The 18,630-nt window shown below is 41.6% G+C and overlaps 1 protein-coding gene across 2 annotated transcripts in view; it reads right to left on the reverse strand.

Moving 5' to 3' along the window:
* Positions 1 to 18,630, reverse strand: part of tle5 (TLE family member 5, transcriptional modulator) — a 69,032-nt gene that overhangs the window by 18,446 nt on the left and 31,956 nt on the right. For both annotated transcript variants that reach the window (XM_015971397.3, XM_015971396.3), the window contains exon 3: positions 4,928 to 4,991. In XM_015971397.3, coding sequence (XP_015826883.1) covers positions 4,928 to 4,991 — 64 coding nt within the window. The remainder of the gene's footprint in view (positions 1 to 4,927; positions 4,992 to 18,630) is intronic.

Raw genomic sequence — 18,630 nt, forward strand, 5'->3', positions numbered from 1 at the left:
TTTATTTAAGTTGAAGAAGAATTTAGGATTTAAGGAACAGAAAGCATTTATAATGTTCTAAAGTTTAAAGATAATAATCTAATTGAGCGTGCCATCCATTTCATAAAGCAACCAAGCTTGAAAATAACAGGACTTTAAAGATTTGGTGCTGACAGTAATGTCAGATCCCACAGTAAACTTTCAGTGGTCAATTGGTTTCAATGGTTTTGTTGCAAGATATTCCATCCATCAATTTCCACCACTTATCCAAGGTTGGGCTATAATGGTAATGGTCCAGGAAGGAAACCCAGACATCATTCAGCCTGGTGACACTCTCCAGTACTGTCTGAGGGATTCTAGGGTGTTCCCAGGTCAGACAGAATATATAATCCCTCCAGTAATTACTGGATTTCCCTAAATCTCTTCCCAGTGGGAAGTGTCAAGAAAATGTCCAGAAGGCAACCAGAAGGCATTTTTAAAAGATATCCACCACACCCCCTCATATTCTGAGCTCCCCACTTCATTTCTAAGGTCCTGCTACTGAGGAAGTTTATTTTGTTTGCTTGTTTCCAGGATTCAGATTTTTCTGTCATCATCCAAACTTCATGACCATAGGACAGGGTTTGAATGGAGACCACCAGCAAATCAAGAGCTTTGTCTTTCAGCTTAACTTCTCCTTCCCCAAGACAAACCATAGCTTCCTGTTAGGGCTGGACGATATGGACGAAAACTTATATCTTTATCTTTTTGCTGAATTTCGATACACAATATATATCTCAATATTTTTCCTCCTGTAAAATATTTACAAGTAAACTCACTTCAAGCTGTCTTGAGAAATTATATTCATAAAATGGTAGATTAAATGCATGAAAATGTATTGATTCTTGTCAAACTTTAACCTTAGTGCCTATTCTATGGTACAGATGTCTGTTAACACCCACACACACACAGTTAGATGTTTATTAAATGTCCCACAGGCACTTTTATTTATATATTTATAATTAATGTAAAATTATTGAAATTTCATCTAGAGGTGGGCCATATTGAATACTTCTTGTCCAGAGAAAAAAAAATATCATGTTAAGCTAAATGTATGATGATGCAATTGCATCTACTGAAGATCACATGGGTCATGCACCATGGAGTTATTAGTGTCGCCGTAACCCACGTCTTACAAACTCAACTTCTTCCATAGAATCGCTCGTAACAGAGTATTTACTAGCATTGCAAACAAGAGCAGAAAAAAATGGAACCGGAACTGGAACATTTCTCACCCGTTGAGCTCGCTTTCAAAATAAAACGTTAACCCTATAGTTTACTATTCTAACCCTTACACGTTTGAGGTCATTTGGCCACTCCGGCTATCCGTAGATGTTTCCCATTACACAGGGGAGGGAGGGGTTGGGCTCGTCTCTCCAGCTCTGCACAAGCAGAACGGATAAACAGAAGTTAGTTGGCATTAAACGTCCCCAAATAATTAAAAACCAGGACGCCAAATGCAAAATTTAGAGCAGCACATTTACCCAGAGGCTCTCAGACTGAGCAAACTTGTGAGAATACATGTAATAGCCACTTAGAGACAGAGCAACATGCCACTAGCATAGCGGCTAATCACTAGCGTAGCAGTTTGACCAGTTATATTGATATAAAGATATAAAGTAATCTTGTGTCTTGTTCAAAAATTATATTGATATTTTAAAAATATCGATATATCCCCCAGCCCTACTTCCTGTTAATGACTGCATTGTGTTCAGATCACTTCACACTACCTTTGCATCAAGTACAGATAATCTCACGCTACTGTAATTAAAAACCATCATAAATGTGTTGAGTGTAGGAGTTGAGTCATGCCAAATACACTCGTGGAAAAAGGTGATTAGAAGATTCTCATCCTATAAGACTTTGACATACTGAAAAATAAACAATGCAGGGCAATTGCATTCTGACTATTAGGGCTGGGCGATATGGACGAAAACTTATATCTCGATATTTTTTAGCTGAATTTCGATACACGATATATATCTCAATATTTTTCCTCCTGTAAAACATTTACAAGTTAACTCACTTCAAGCCGTTTTGAGAAATTATATTCATAAATCAGTAGATTAAATGCATGAAAATGTATTGATTCTTGTCAAACTTTAACCTTAGTGCCTATTCTCTGCCAGTTTGAGCTTTAGAAATACTGGTACAGCTGTCTGCTAACACACACACACACACACACACACACACACATACACACACACTTGAGAGCTAGAGGTTTATCAAATGTCCCACAGGCACTTTTTAATTATATTTTATAATTAATGTAAAATTATTTAAATTTCATCTAGAGGTGGCCCATTTCGTATATTGCATCTATCATGTTAAGCTAAATTTATGATGATGTAATTGCATCTACTGAAGATCACATGGGTCATGCACCATGGAGTTATTAGTTATTAGGGCAAACGTTGCTAGAATATAACAGTATTGACTCATATAAGCAAGTATACTGTAGAGTCTCTGGTTGCTCTCTTATGAGGATTATTTTCGGGCTACTGTTGCCGAAACCCAAGCCTCACAAACTTAACTTTTTCAACAGAATCACTCGTAACGGAGTATTTACTAGCATAGCTAACCAGAGCGCAAAAAAACAGAACAACATCTCTCACCCGTTGAGCTCGCCTTCAAAATAAAACGTTAACCCTAGAGTTTACTATTCAAACCCTTACAATACGTTTGAGGTCACTCCGGCTATCCATAGATGTTTCCCGATTACACAGGGGAGGGAGGGGTTTGGCTCGTCTCTGCATGAGCAGGATGGAAAAACAGAACTTAAGTTGGCATTAAACGTCCCCAAATAATTAAAAACCAGGATGACAAATGCAAAGTTTAGAGCAGCACATTTACCCAGAGGCTCTCAGATTGAGCAAACTTGTGAGAATAAACGTAATAACCACTTAGAGACGGAGCAACATGTCACTAGCATAGAGGCTAATTGTTAGCATAGCGGCTAGTCGCTAGCATAGTAGTTTGACCAGTTATGTTGATATAAAGATATATAGGCATGAAAACAGGTCAGGGGGGAAAAAGGTGAGCGTAATACCTTGAGTAAAAGTGTGAGTGTGGGTTGGGGGGGGGGGGGGGGGAATTGGTTTGGGCCCTTAGATTTGACATAACTTTTCCCTACCATATGGCACCCATGTCTGTTAAAGTAACAATCTCAATTTAGTATACCTTTAATTACACAGTGTGAACATATAGTACCTTTAAAAGTCAAATGTGGAACACACTCTGGTGACATCTAGTGATTAAAGGTGGTAGCTGCAACAACCGAAAACATTTTCCAGCTGTCAGGGTGTTGGTTCTTTGCTGACACAGTAAGTGACCGGCCAGCACCATAGCCAGTGACAAATTGTACAGGGAATTAGCTCCTCAGCCTTCATCAGTTTGTGCAAATTGGGGAAATCCTTGGGGAAATGCGCATGTGCAGACTGATTACTACGTCACAGGCTGTTCACCTGAAAGTTGTTATATTACAACTTGTTTTATGTTTACATGACAGTTAGCTTGTAAATGGCTTGTAGAATATCGTTATTATACTGTAAACAAGAAATTTCTCCCATTGTTTACAGTCATTCATGGAATTATGACAAATGGTCTTTCATAAATAAATCACGATAAACACTGTACATTTATACTACAGTTCTGTATTTATTGAGAAATATCACCTATTTAAAATAAACCGTGCTTTAAAAGAGTGTTACTCGACTATAAACAAGAGCAAAACTGTCGTAACACGCTGCGGTAGGATGTCGACGAGGAAGCACAGATAGTCAGAACACCGGTTCCAACCGAGCTACCGCCAGCCGCGGACCAAATCACAGAAAGAAAACCAACATAGTGTAACGAAAAGTCAGTGTTAATCAACCTTACCTTTAGCCAAGACTCGAACTTCTCAGCATCCATCCGACCAAGCCCAAATCAAATCGCCGAGCAAAAGATATATTCTGTTGTAACTGTCCTTGGGTCAGCTCACTCACGCTCTGATCAGCACAAACCAATCAGGTAGCAGTATTCCGAAAATCATGTATAGCAGATATGCTACGTTTACAATGCTCGTTGTAAGCTAACCGGCTTGTTCTATTATTTTGAAATCAGGTAAACTTCCGGTCACGCGTCACTGGTTCCAGCGGATTATTTTTATTATTCATTACAGTTTCTAGTGTAGGGTCTCAGGAATGGTACCTGTCAGGAGGATTAAAAGTCCACTGCAATATTTCACAGATTAGTTAAACAGAGCCCTCTGCCCCTTGACGCCCCCCCAAATATTTTCTCATCAGATCTACATGAATCAAGCAGGTGACCTATTTTGGATTCAAAACGGCAAATTTCGCCGAAAGGTGAGGGATTTTCATGTCTGGATATAAAGTCACCTTGTATCTTGTTTAAAAATTATAGATATTTTAAAAATATCGATATATCGCCCAGCCTTACCAACTATGATCTTGTTTTGATGCTCAAATGTCAATTTTGTATAAATTCTAAGCACAGAAAATATCCTAAACACATTTTTATGGTGCAAAACTTTAATTAATGTTTTCAGAAAATGGATAACCAGTATTAAGTACCTAGAAAAGACAAATCCTTAAACATCAGAAAAACTGAACCCATGAAAAGGAAAGAGTGTGAACGTGGAGGTGTGTGGGGGTGGGGTGGGGGTGGAGGCTAGCGCGCTCCGTCCCGCAGCTCTCCTCTGTGAGTGCGGGGGTTGCACACGTTCCGCTGCTGTTTCTCACCAGTATCAGCTAATGGAGGGCTCTAGTTTTGTTGCGCCGTTCGTGTAGACACGGTAGGGTCGGGGAGGATGGTGGGGCATGATGCGTAGCCTGGCGGGCCGCCAGGCTTATAAAGTGCTGGGGGAAACCCTGCACACCGAAACAAAACAAAACACAGAACAACTCACCATGATATAATGACGCTGCATCTCTGACTTCTCACTTGCTAGCTTGTCACATTCAAGCTTCAAACTGAGGAGAGAAACAGAAGACGAACAAAGTCAGAAACTCTTTTTCACGCAGACACTCTTCTAAAGTGCTGACACGAAATAACTTTTTTTAACCCCCTTTATCATCATTACCTCAACTTTCACCAGCGCACAGTCATTAACTCCATCATCTCTAAAACCTCCTCATCCATCTTCATCATTACCAGCCCATCATCATCTCCATCACCGCTACAATCTATATCATCGTTGTCACCTCTATTATCACCACCACCCATATCTTCACCTTTAGAAGGTGGTGACGGCATTTGACAGCTGCTGATTGACAGGAGAGTTTTGAACTGGTTCTGGTTTAGATTAGATGAACTTGCTCTGAACTCCAGAATCTATAAAATCTGTTTTCTTGTTCAGAGAAGCTGCAGCAAAGCAGAAAAGTCTCAATGCACTGCTACAGCATTCCCCGAAACCTTACGACAGCCATTAACCGTAATCATGTCAGAGCTGATGTCACGCAAGGCGACATGTCAAAGGAGAACACGTCAACAAGTCTGCCTACGTGTCAAATAAAATGACAAAATCAGCCTGTCTGCAAGTTTGACTTAAAAACCCGGTTAGTACCTGATTCAGAAAGCATAATTTATTCTGAGAACTCGGTGTGGTTTAATAAAATATACTCAGACATATGGCGGAAAGGTTTAGATTCCAGATAAGTCTGTTGCCTGTTTGATGGTGTGTATATTTACGCTGGGATATTCTCCTCAGCTGTCTGCAGGAATGACAGCTCGATTATAGCGACTGCTGGCAGAGTCTTCATCATGGTTAGTCTTAACTGGCAGTCAGAAAACACACACATTCATTGGTGTGTGAACATCCGTACACACACTGTTGGTAGGGATTCTTAAAAAACAATTATCACACCAGATGCTGTCATTTTAGACTTGGCTGAGTGTTCATTGTTGTGAGTTGAAGCTTTTTACTATGAGAGAAAAGATTTCACTGAAATGGAATCGTCTTAGTTAAAATCAAATGGAAATGTACCTTAACTGACATTTTATCTATTTAAAAAACAAACACTTTTTTCATTTATACCACAGGTTTTACAGGACAATTCACCAGGTTACGAGTGGTTTGTTGTAAAATTTGGTAAATACATAAAATATCAATAATACTTCTTTTACGATACTCCTCATTTTTATTTAAAATGATGTTTTTAGAATGTATAAAAAATAAACAAGCTCCCTTTTAAAATACAAAAGATGAAGAAAATGTTCACCTCTTTAACACTACATCAAAATACAGAGACAATATTGTTTATCTCAAATCAAAATTATATATATATATATATATATATATATATTTAAATACAATGTTTTCCTCCTTCATAAGCCTTTACAAGAGCATGATCAAAGACAACTGATAACCGTTCTAGATCAAATGACACACACGTAGAAAAAGTCTGTAAAAATAGCTCTGGTGTTGTTCTTTCTGGGGCACAAGCGGGCAAGTTTGAAATGTATGCAAAAAACGCTGGATTTTTACAGATGGGACCGTAAACCTGAAATATATGTAGTAAGGATGTAAGATAATATCACTTCACTAAAATATCACAAAGAAGAGACTGCTGCACATCAATAACGTTCTGCTGTCAATTATAATACTGAGGTAACCATGCATCTCTGTGCAGGACTGGAAAGTACTTATCTCCTGTCCTCCACTCCATAAACTGAGACAACCTACATACTGAGCCTACTTTTCTAAATCAGCACTACATCACAGGTGTATTTCTAAGATTTGGTGTATTACTAACAGTTCTGAAGGAATTCAATTCAAAAATACTTTATTAATCCCAGAGGGAAATTGATTGCTGTAGTAGCTCAGAATAATAATAATCAAGTCATCAAAGAGTTATTGTATATTACAATGGCTGTTGGCAGGAAGGATCTCCAGTAGCAGTCAGTGTTGCAGCGAAACTGAAGAAGCCTCTGACTGAAGACACTCTTCCGTTGTCGGACAGTCTAGTGAGGAGAATGCTCAGGGTTGTCCATAATTTTCTTGATTCTCTGGAGAATCCTTCTTTGCATTATCTCCTCCAGTGGTTCCACAGTCGTCCCCAGAACAGAACCAGCCTTTTATATTAGGCTGCTGAGCCTTTTCAGGTCCCTGCTTCTGATGCTACTACCCCAACAGACGATGGCTGAAGAGATTACACTCAACAACAGACTTGTAGAAGATCTGCTGCATCTTGCTACAGACACTGAAGGACCTAAGCGTCCTCAAGAAAAGCAGTCCACTGTGTCCTTTCTGGCAGTGCTGTGCAGTTATGTTTAGGCCAGTCAGACCTATGAGACCTATGGCACACGAGCCATGTCAAGGTTAAACCTAGCTATGCTCAATAAGGAAAAACCTCACAAAAGTGAGGCTTAGATTGTCATAAGCCCCGAGGAAGAGCTAATGTGCTTGAAATTTGACCAAGTGCAAATAAATATGCAATTGGCTAGGTTTATATAACTTGCTATGTGTTTTAGTTGCATTTTTCTCCTGGTGTGACGGTGGCAGAGGCGTTAAGTGCCCGCCCCATGAATGGAGGGTTGCGGGTGTGAGCCCCACTCAGTCTGCCACAGTCATGCCTGCTGGTGGTGGTGGGTGGGATCAGTGCCACCAGTGTACGGCTGCCTTGCTTCTGTCAGGGTGCCCCAGGACTGCTGTGGCTACATTGTAGCTCAATACTACCAGTGCATGAATGGGTGAATGACTGGTTTTGTTGTGAAGTTCCTTGGAACCCAAGAAGGTGCTTTATAAATACAGGCCATTTACCATTTTACATGTTTACCTATGATAGTTAGCTGAAGTGCTTTTCTCCAGTGTCTGAGCTCAATTGACCCAAAAAAATAAACAAAAAACGTTGTCAGCTTTCTCAGTTTTGCATTTTCTTTTGTTGACTGTGGAGTTATCGAAGCAAAGTCAAATCCTAAGTAATAGGGTAGCAGAAGAGAGACTGATTACTACGTGGAAAATAGGATTTTCAGCTATATCCCCTTCCACAACTGTATTTTGTAGAATCACTGTGCTTTTGGCTTGATGATGTGAAAGATTATAGTGATCACATTTGGAACAACAAAAAAATACATCGGCAATGTCAACGCAACTGAGTGCTCATCCTTACTAGTAGCCTGGCAAGCAATCCTATATTTGTAAATGTATGGTCTGGCCACGACCCAGAGGGTAAGTTCAGTTGAGAGAGTTGCCTTTCAAACTGCCTCTGCATGCTATTGGACAAGGAACAATGTGATGTACTCACTGCTACGGATGTCAGTCAACAGGGCAGTCCGCCATACACCGTCTAAAAAGACGTCAATATATCCTTTTTCTAAATAAAGGACTTATAAGTACCTCTATCTGCTTTTGATTCAATAAAAGCCCAAGTCTAAAATAGTCCAAAGTTGATGCCAAAGCCGATTCAAACGAGCCATGTGTCTCAGATGTTCCACTCCGTTGCATCATCCCGATCACCAAATCGATAGAGTGCTCTCATTGGCCCTCAAGACCGATATAGCTGTGATTAGCTCATCAAATCAGTAGATCGCTGTGATTGGCCCACCAAAACGGTAGGTCGTTGTGATTGGCTCACAAAAAATGGTAAAGCACTGCGATTGGCTCACCAAAATGGTACATCGCTGTGATTGGCCCACCAAATCAATTGAGCGCTTTGATTGGCCCACCACCAGACAGGTCAGGAATGTGGAGGTTTCAAAAGAGCATGGCTAGATGTGCAGAGCAAAAGTATTTTGCTTCTTCTACTGTCTATATTTCTTGACTACCAAACTGAGGGAAAAATACAAAAACCCTCTCAAAAAGTAAAGTTCAAGGGGAGATTTCACTAAGTATTTAGTGAACATAAAATAAAGGATATCAGGAAAAAAGAATGAGCTTTTAAGAATGGATGAGCTGATGAGACAGCACAACCTTATTTGTCATGCCATCAAAACTGCTGAAAACAAATACCTCAAATTTTATTAAGACTTTCAATCACAACACATTTAATGAACCATCTCTTAAGGAGAATGTAAAAGCTAAAACCGATCAATTCTATAAAAAATGTAGTCCTACCTAACACTTACAGGGGATGAAATTTACTTTTTACTGCAATGGGAGGTCCTATTCTACTGTACTGCCTAATCCAGTATGCGAATGAGCAGTGTCCACTTACCTAAAACCCGTCCTTTGACTCCTACTTAAAAACCTCTACTATCCCTGTGTATACGAGTAGACTATATAACAAGTTGTCATGACGACAGGTGTCCTCACTGGCAGCCTAACGTGGATTGGCTCCATGCCTCCGCTGATTGCTGCTCAGCAGCTCCGGGGTCTGCACCGCTGTTCTCAAACGACACTTTGATGGAGTTTTATTGCTGTTCCTTCCGTCTCTAAATCGCTCCTGCTGTCATCTTTATTTTGATTTATGTATTCCCTGATCTATTTATGCACGTGAAATAGGGGAGGGGAGAAGAGGTGGTAGAAATGGAGAGTGAGTTGGGAGGGGAGGGGGCGTGAAGAGGAAGACAACGACAGCTACAACGCTACACCCAGGGGAACGCCTGCAGAACATTTGCCTTTTAAAGTCTTCAGCAACAGACAAGCTAAGCGTAGCAGCAGAGCGCTACAAAGCCTCGTTTGTGGCACCCTAGACCCGCGCCCCATCCCTCCTCCTGAGTCAATAGGCACTGTGTGCATGTTCTGTATGCTCAGACAAAAGAGGTTTTCTTTTAACTGCGACCTCAGTCTCTGAAGAGGGTTAAACGGCACTGCTCACTGTTGTGGGAATAACAAAACCAAAGGCGAGGGGGAAGAAAAAAGATTGAAGGGCATTATTGCAGCATCAGAATCCTCCATACAAGAGTGATCAGACCACAGCAGGGATTTTACACACAGTATGTTCAGCTTTCATGTGTCTTTCACTGTCTCTGCAACTAGCAAAGGCAAATCTCTGTAAGGTTCTGGGAGCACATGTACAGAGGAACAAACCAAGTTCCTCCGGAAGGAAGGTAGGCAAGCTTCAAAGGCTCCTTTCCTACAAAGAGATGATTTCTAAGTGAGATGCGAACCCTGTGGCATTCCCTTCTTTAGAACCGCTATCAAACAGATCAGTGAAGTTCAGACGTTGGAGATACTGCAGACCTCTGGAGCTGGAGCAGCATTTAGGCAGTACAGGAAGATCAATATCCAAGTGATTTAGAAATTAAACAATGAACAGCCGAGTGTACAGTGAAGTGATGAAGTCGAGGAGGAAGTAGAACAAAGGTGCACATCTAAATTTATCACACCACCGTGGGCTCCCTTGAGTTAATAGTACATTTTACAGCAGGCAACTTTATTATTTCCTAAAAACATCTGAATATTTTTTCTGTTCCTTATGATGGATCATGTAATGTGGAACTAGCAGTAGAAAAAAACACTCAAATTTAGGTTGTTGGTACAGACTGTTTTTGAAATGAATTAAGAGGAATTGCCAACACTAGAATATTTAATTTTGCCTGAATATAAAGAGCAAGAAAAAATACCTTAGGCCTTTGAGTTGTCTGTTTTCTAAAGGTCTATGTTGTATGTATTGTTTCCCCCCCCCCCATATGGGATACTAATCTTATATTATCATAACCCAGCTCAGTGGCCTAGTGGTAGAAAGTCTGCCCTGGGACTGGGAGATTGGGGTTCGATTACTGGTCTGTTCATACCAAAGATGTTAAAAATGGGACCCAATGCCCCCCCCCTGCTTGACACTCAGTTTTAAGGGGTTATATTAGGGGGTTAAACCACCAAATACTGCCCGAGTGCGGCCACAGCTGCAGCTCACTGCTCCCCTCCATGGGGATGGGTCAAATGCGAAGTCGAATTTCAACAGTGGGTGATGATGACTATGGGACTTTAACTTTAACTACAAGGAAAGTGTCCCAGATGCAAAATGGCAATCAAACAGCCTTTAGTAAAGAGATTCTTTTGCCTGGATTCTGTCATAAAACCTGCAGTAGATGGAGCTCTGGATCTCGCTTACATTAAGCTGGGTGGATATTGTCAACTTTTTCACTTGCAGGATTCGGTTTCAGCTCAAACTGTATGACTTCCTCGCAGAGAAAAATCGCACGAGTCGTGCTCACACTGTACGTCTGGTAGCAACATGTCGGACCCACAAAATGCAGTTTTTACACAACACGTCTGACTTTTTTTGTGTTGTTACTGATGCCTGTTGTCCTTCGGGAGTGCTGTAGGAGGATACAGGGATTTATGGGGGTAAATCAATGTTTTGTGATGAGTTTAATTTGACATAAGAATGGCAAAACACGGTTTCTTGACAATCCTTGTCATTGCGTGCATAACAAAAGTGTATAAATAAAAACGACAACGTGTGTTAATAGGGAAATAGCTGGCGAGCCGTGTTGACGCATGTTTGTGCATGTGCCGTGAGCAATTCTGGTACTTTTTGGGTCGCAGCCACTCACAGCACCACTTCAACAGTGTGATACAACACAAGGGACGAGCAAAATATAAAACACGCCAGAAATCTGTGTGACGTCACGGTTGCTGATAGGTAGCTGGTTACGTGGCGTTAATCGCTTCTTGTTACCCCTTTATACTACACAAAGCTCAGCGCACAATTCGCACCGATATTGTAGATTCTTGCACGAGGGGAAAATTCGCTCAAAAAATTTAAAAAAGTTGCACAGTGTTCGCCCGGCTTTAAACGGCACAAGCACAGTCTGTCCTTAAGTTCTTTTGGGGCAACTGTGGCAGAGCAGTTAAGGTTGCAGGTTCGAGCCCCACTCAGTCTGTCACTGTCGTGTCCTTGGGCAAGACACTTAACCAACATTGCCTACTGGTGGTGGTCAGAGGAACTAGTGATGCCTGTGCTTGGCAGCCTCACCTCTGTCAGTGCACCCCAGCTCAACACCACCATTGTGTGAATGAGTGTGTGAACGGGTGATTGTGTTGTAAAGCAACTTGGGGGATTCTAGAACTAGAGAAGGTGAATTATCAAATATAGGCCACAGGCCATTGTTTTTGCTAGTGAGCTTTGCCAATGATGACTCCAACAACGTTTTGTTTTATCTGTCACAATCAGACGAATTGTATTAATGAGGACTAAAATAGACCAAACCTTTAATTTCGTTCTTCTGTCAAGATTTATTATGAAAAATACAACTAGGGCTGCTGCTCTAATATACCCATAATAAGCTTCTAGTTTGAAGTGTGATCTGTTATGTGCCATCTAAAACTAAAAACAAGATGATAGCTTATGGCTTAACAAATACACAAGGTGTCTTTAAAAAATTTGTGTGTTCAAAAATTCTACAGTTTTGGCCCTACAGCAAATCCAGCTGAAGTAGATAGAAACTTGTTATGCTTAAAACGTTATGAATAGAAAATGGTAGATGCTAAACTTTTTTCCTTTATAAGGCATATGATTTTGTTTTATTTTATGCAGAATAGAGAACATTTGACTCAAATGTTAGGAAGCTGTACAACTTTCTTTTAATAAGGTCAACATCTGAGACCCTTTCAATATTTTGTTCTTTACTTAGTTTCAAAATGGCAGCACATCTTTAGTTTGATTTTTTTTGAGAATCTTGTGTTCTTGGTTGTTTGTTATTGTTGTTGACTTTAAAAGGACATAATAGGTAACTTGATGTACTTGTAATGTTAACATCTAAAACTCTACCTGAACTACTTTTAGCTGCTCGGTTTATCCTATTCAGAGACAAACGATCTGTTAAAGCCCATGTACAAGTAAGAGGCCTGGCATGATCCTTTGGGCTTTAGTTTATCAGTGCTTTTGGTGATAGGTGATAGCTACTGCTTCTTCTTGATTTCTTGTCTTGTTAAGAAACATATTCGGCTGATTATTCATTTTATACACACAGCAACTAAGACCACGAGTTAAAATTGACTGGAGTAATGAAAAAAAAACTATGCTATGTAGACATATGTAACGTGAGGAAATATGGGTTTTCTATCACAAAGGTGGTGTTGGACTCAGCTGTGTCAAAGCTGGGTCGCTGAGAACTTTCACCCACAGATTAAGACCTGAACGCCAGCGAGTCTGGGAGGAAACCATAACATCAACCACCTGCAGTCTACCAGAAGATGTGTTTACATGAGTTGTACCCAGACCAAGTCAAAACATAAAGTTTAAACTTCTTTTTCTTGATTTTAATGTTAAAATAACCATTATCATTTTGCTCATTATAAATGTGTTTAATCAAATGAATGGTTCTTATGCTTTGGGGTAATTATAATGGATTAATGAATCCACACTTAAGTAGATAATGTTGAATGTGTGGTACTGACCTTCACACTCAAGCACACAAACATTCACACACACCCACACACATCTTGCCCACAGTAAACTCCAGACACATTTGATGACGCACATGTTTTGCTTTGAGAAGAGAAAGGTTTTTGGTAAGTTTCAGTCTTTTGTAGTCAGTTCGTGTTGGACAACGGGAGAGAACAGACCTGAAAACCAAAGGGGGGGCAGAGCCTGTTGGCTCGTTCTTCCCCCCTTTCACGCTGTTTCTGCCAAGCCAGGCAGAATAGCTGAATCGCGACTTCTAACGAAGACTCATTACCGAGTCTTTTGATTTCTGAGTGAATTAACTTAAGAAAGCGCATCGATAAAACGCTCTACCATCCACGTGTACCGAGGGCAACTCTGGACCGGTTCCGTTCGACACCTATGTCTCCTGTCAGCCGCCGGTGTCATCTGGATGAACCACAACATCCTCCACGGCCCGGATCCGAAAGAGGGTCCACAAGAGTTCGGTGAGACAGAGCACGGTTTTAGCGTTTGATGCAGTTCTCTGATAAGACCTAAGTTTATCCAAACCATCACTTCACTCAGACACCTGTTTCTTCTTGAAGCAAAATCAGACTCACACACGCATTCATGTCACAACATTCTCAATCTTCATAAATTCACCAGAAGGTCTATTTGAGCAAGAACAGCATATAAACTGTTAAAAGATTGTCCCACAAAGTTGCCAATGTGATTGTTATTTCCTGTTTGTCAATTTTCAAAATCATTAGTTTAATTTGAAGAATTAAAACTTTTAATCCTTCAAACTTGTTTCCTCATTGAACTGAAACACAGACACTCAGATATTATCGGCAGTTTATGGATGAAAACAACCTTTGAGTCTTCTGAACAATATAAAATTTGGTTATTGATTTATTAAAATTAATATTCCGAATTAATACGTAGCATGGTTCCTCTTTCATAAAAGAGCATAAATCCATAACGCTACATTTAATGGCGAGCGTATCCAGTCTTCTATATCTGCGATATGTCTGATTTCTTACATCTAAAAGCTACAAACAACGCTTTTCTCTGTGTTTCACTTTGATGTCTTATTTTGAAATTAACCGGAAATTGTTCCGTTGAAGTCACTCTTCCGCGAGGCGTCGTCCTGGTGGAAACTTGGCCGGGAAGATCTCCGATCTCAAATTGACCGCAAATTACAGACCTAACTTTGATTTATCCCATCTTCGCCTTCGGAGCGAACGTGTGAGTTGTGCTTTTGACTAAATTCTGTCCATTTTGACGCGCCGCCGCGTCTCCAATCTAACCTCAGGTCGGAACGCTCCGTTTCCGCTCTGATCATCGCTGGGTGAGCTACCGTGCAGCTTATCCTCAGTTCCTAAAATTATCACTATATTCTCCGAACCTCAGAACCGAGACTGAATTCTCGGACACCTTTCGTCTCAGTGTGTTGACACTGTGGGCGAGCTATTGTGAAAGGAGTTTCTACTGCATTCAGATTGCGTGCGCTTTTTAAACGGAATGCTCGGTGACACCTGCCGGAGCTTGACTGCTCGGTAAACGTCGTAAAGCGAGGCACAGCCGTTACGCGTTACTGCATTCAGATTGCGTACGTTTTTTTTTAAAGTCCGTATTAAAAGTGGAGCGAGATGCCTACTTGTTAATCGGGAAAATTTAAGTCTGGTCGCTACAGACAAAGAACGCTAGAACTAGCCGGAGAGCTAAGCTAGCGCCACAGTTAGACAAATAGGGCACGCGTCCCGTTAAATTGTCATCATTTCTGACACAGTCAGTCTGTGTCCTCACAAAACCCGCATTGGCGGTGATTCTTGTAAATCGCTACGGTGTGTAGAATCTACAGTTTGCTACGTTTGTCCGTCTGATACCAACACGGCAGCGTAGGGTTTATTATTTTTTATTTTTATTTTGGACCGGTGGACGGGTCGGCTTTCACAGCCTCCGTTGCTCGGTTCCATGCCTTTTTCTTCCATCTTGTGAAGTTGTGTGTATTCATTTCTCTATCAACAATTCCTTGTTTTACCCTGTGTCATAAAGTTAAGTAAGCTACGGACAGTCCTTGTTTGTGTGAGACATATTAAGGAATCTGCCCGGAGTTTTACGTCGGCTCAGAAGGTAAAAACGCGAGTTGCTCTGAACTTAATGGGAGATGGACGAGACACGACAAAATCTTTCTTGCACTGTTACACCTGATGTAAGGTTCTCTGACGTTCTGCTTCCAGAACATGCCAAGACGCAGGAAATTCACCGGCCGAGCATCGCTGGTCCCTCCGCCCGCCCGAACGGGCCCGTTTTAGGCGGGTGCCGCCGGTCGGGAACAGTGGGGACCAGTGGCTGCGGTTCGGTGCCAGCTGCACTGGGTCGGAGGTGGTTCTGGTCTGCAATTCATGTCGTGAATTCAAGCAACATGCTGTTTACAGTCATAACGCTTTTTCTTTACTTTTATTTCTTCCAGGGGGTAAAAAACCCACCATCAACATCAAGGTTTGAAATAAACAACACTTTCTCTGCTGCTTTTAAGCTGAATAAATCTCTTGAACCTATGGTTAACCTCTCTGACAAACAGGTTGTGCTTAATCCTTTGGTTCCTAATGCTTCTCCTCTGTCATCCATGTTAAAGGCTGAACATCTCTCCAGCATGGGTGTGAAATCTTCAGGCTGTGACCCACCGCTTCAGGCAGAGGTCTGTTTTACTCGCCAGTCCGCTTCATGCACAAACCAGCTTCTTTATCGGGGCGTGATGGAAACGTCAGCCGCCGTGAAACACTTGTGGTCTCCGGACGGAGCTACCATGCCATTTAAGGGGTTTGTGCCCGGACATCTTGACCTTTATGTGAATGACCTTGTCACTTTTCAGTTTGTGACCTCTGCTAATACGGTGGCCAATTCTTTTCTCCTTTCACAGGGGTGTGACTTAGTCTCGGGCCTCTGTGCTCTCTTTCCTGTGATTTCTCTTACAGGTGACCACGACGACACAGAAAAACCTGCGGTTTCCAGCAGTCCTGTGGTCAGTGGCGATATTAAAGGTGGCTCGGTGGTTGCTGCGATCATCTCTCTCACGGGCCCGGGGGTGCCACCCGGCCCGGGAGGTGTAGGTGCGTGCAGTGATGCTCTGCTCGGGGCCCCTCCTGACAAAGGGGGGGTGCTGAGTGGCTCTGAGTTTTCCGTTGCGGACTTCAACCGGTTCGGGGGAACGCCTCCTCCGAGCGGGCGGGTCATTGCAGAACTCGACACTGACCTTCCTCCAATTCAGCTGACAACATTGACCTCCGACCCGGAGTTAGGTGCTGCACCTTCTACGGGGCGGAGTTCTAGTCAGTCTGTAAATACTCTGGTTAAACCGGGTTTTTCTGATTCTGTGTGGGAACCTCCATCATTCTTGGGAATAAAGTATTCTTGGCTTCAGTTTTCAGGACAGACCATGTTCCTAAAGCTAGCATCATGTCTGTATCTGATTCTAAACATGGCTAGGTTTGCTTTGACACCCGTGACACAATCATCCTTGGATCACTCCTTTTCAGAACCTCCAAGTCCAACACCTCCGGGTCTTTGGACATCTGAACACCTACTCTTTCAGCACGATTCAGGTGACACTGTGCATCTTCTTGGTATTAGGGCTTTTAAGAGCTTAAGAACTGTTCTTTGTTATGCTTCTCCTGTCTCACAGACACGGCATAAGTTTGAGAAACAAAAGGGGGGTGGGGAGCCTCCTCCTGCTTTGCGAGCATCATTTTCGCATTTCCAGTTCACTACTATTTCTGATCACAACAAAGTCGCCTCCGTAAAGCTGCAACCCAACTTTGAGCAGGTAAAATCAGGTTCTGATCTAACAGCTAAACCATCAGCTTCGCTCCAGTTCCAAACGGGACCCTCAGGTAAATTCAAACAAGTTTCTCTGTGGGTCCGCAATACCAGATTCAAAACTCTATTCTGACCGACTCTATTCTGACCGGATTCTTTTCCACTGACTGGTGGACCGTTACAAATTCTCTCGTTGTGGGATGAATTTTTAACAAATGTGATATCCTTTGAGTTTTTTTTTTTCCAGGTTACCTGCCTCCAGCCAGGGTCCTGTTACTAACTCACACCTTTAGGGATTACTAACCTACTGATTTACATTTTTAGAACTGATTTACATCTCTATCTTTTTATTAGTGCTTTGTGTAGCATGATTATGTTTGATTACAAATTTAATTTTATTTTGTTGCTATTTCCCTTAAAGGGCCACAAGCCAATTTGCCCTTCATTTTCATGATTATTTCCTTTATATATATGCCTTTAATTAATGCAGCCTGCTGAGTTTCACATATCAGTTAGGATTTACTTTCTTTTATTTGTGTTTTCCCTGCATCACGTTTTTACATGACACGTAGAACAGGGTGCAGAACATTTCTTCTTTAGATAATTCACAAAAGGCACCCACATTTTCCCAGAGGCACCCATAGATAGGTTTTGATTGATTTCTTTGTTTTGCATCAAATGCTATATATCGTGTGGGCTGTCTCACTTTGTCTCCTTCTCCGAGCTCGTATGGACTACATCCCATCAGAGGGGTCGTCTTCACCATCCTTCAACTGGTTTCCTGTCGCATGGGGCTTCGGTCGTGGTTCGAGATGGGTCGAGGTCTGCGCTGGACTTCGCCTGGACTACGCCTGGGGAATACATCACCTGCCCAGCTCCGTGTGGCACACGAGCTGCTTATCCTTTGCATACCTTTGCATTATTGCTGATGAAAATTAACTGCTATTGAAATAGCTCTGCTTTCAAGATTCCTAAGTGGATTACTTTACAATGATTGCAACAGTTTTGGCCTTAATCATCTGATCAGGATAGACTCTCTTCTACACGAGACCTGTGGTGACGCTTCATCGTTCCTGCCTTCATCTGGGATGTCTACCTTCACGAGTACATCACGTTATTGTGTTTGTAACGGCAGGTGGCCTGTGCTTGACCACCATGTCGTCACAAAAAGGGGGGGTATGTAACGTGAGGAAATATGGGTTTTCTATCACAAAGGTGGTGTTGGACTCAGCTGTGTCAAAGCTGGGTCGCTGAGAACTTTCACCCACAGATTAAGACCTGAACGCCAGCGAGTCTGGGAGGAAACCATAACATCAACCACCTGCAGTCTACCAGAAGATGTGTTTACATGAGTTGTACCCAGACCAAGTCAAAACATAAAGTTTAAACTTCTTTTTCTTGATTTTAATGTTAAAATAACCATTATCATTTTGCTCATTATAAATGTGTTTAATCAAATGAATGGTTCTTATGCTTTGGGGTAATTATAATGGATTAATGAATCCACACTTAAGTAGATAATGTTGAATGTGTGGTA

The sequence above is a fragment of the Nothobranchius furzeri genome, chromosome 8, assembly GCF_043380555.1.
Source record: "Nothobranchius furzeri strain GRZ-AD chromosome 8, NfurGRZ-RIMD1, whole genome shotgun sequence".
Classification (NCBI taxonomy): Eukaryota; Metazoa; Chordata; class Actinopteri; order Cyprinodontiformes; family Nothobranchiidae; genus Nothobranchius; species Nothobranchius furzeri.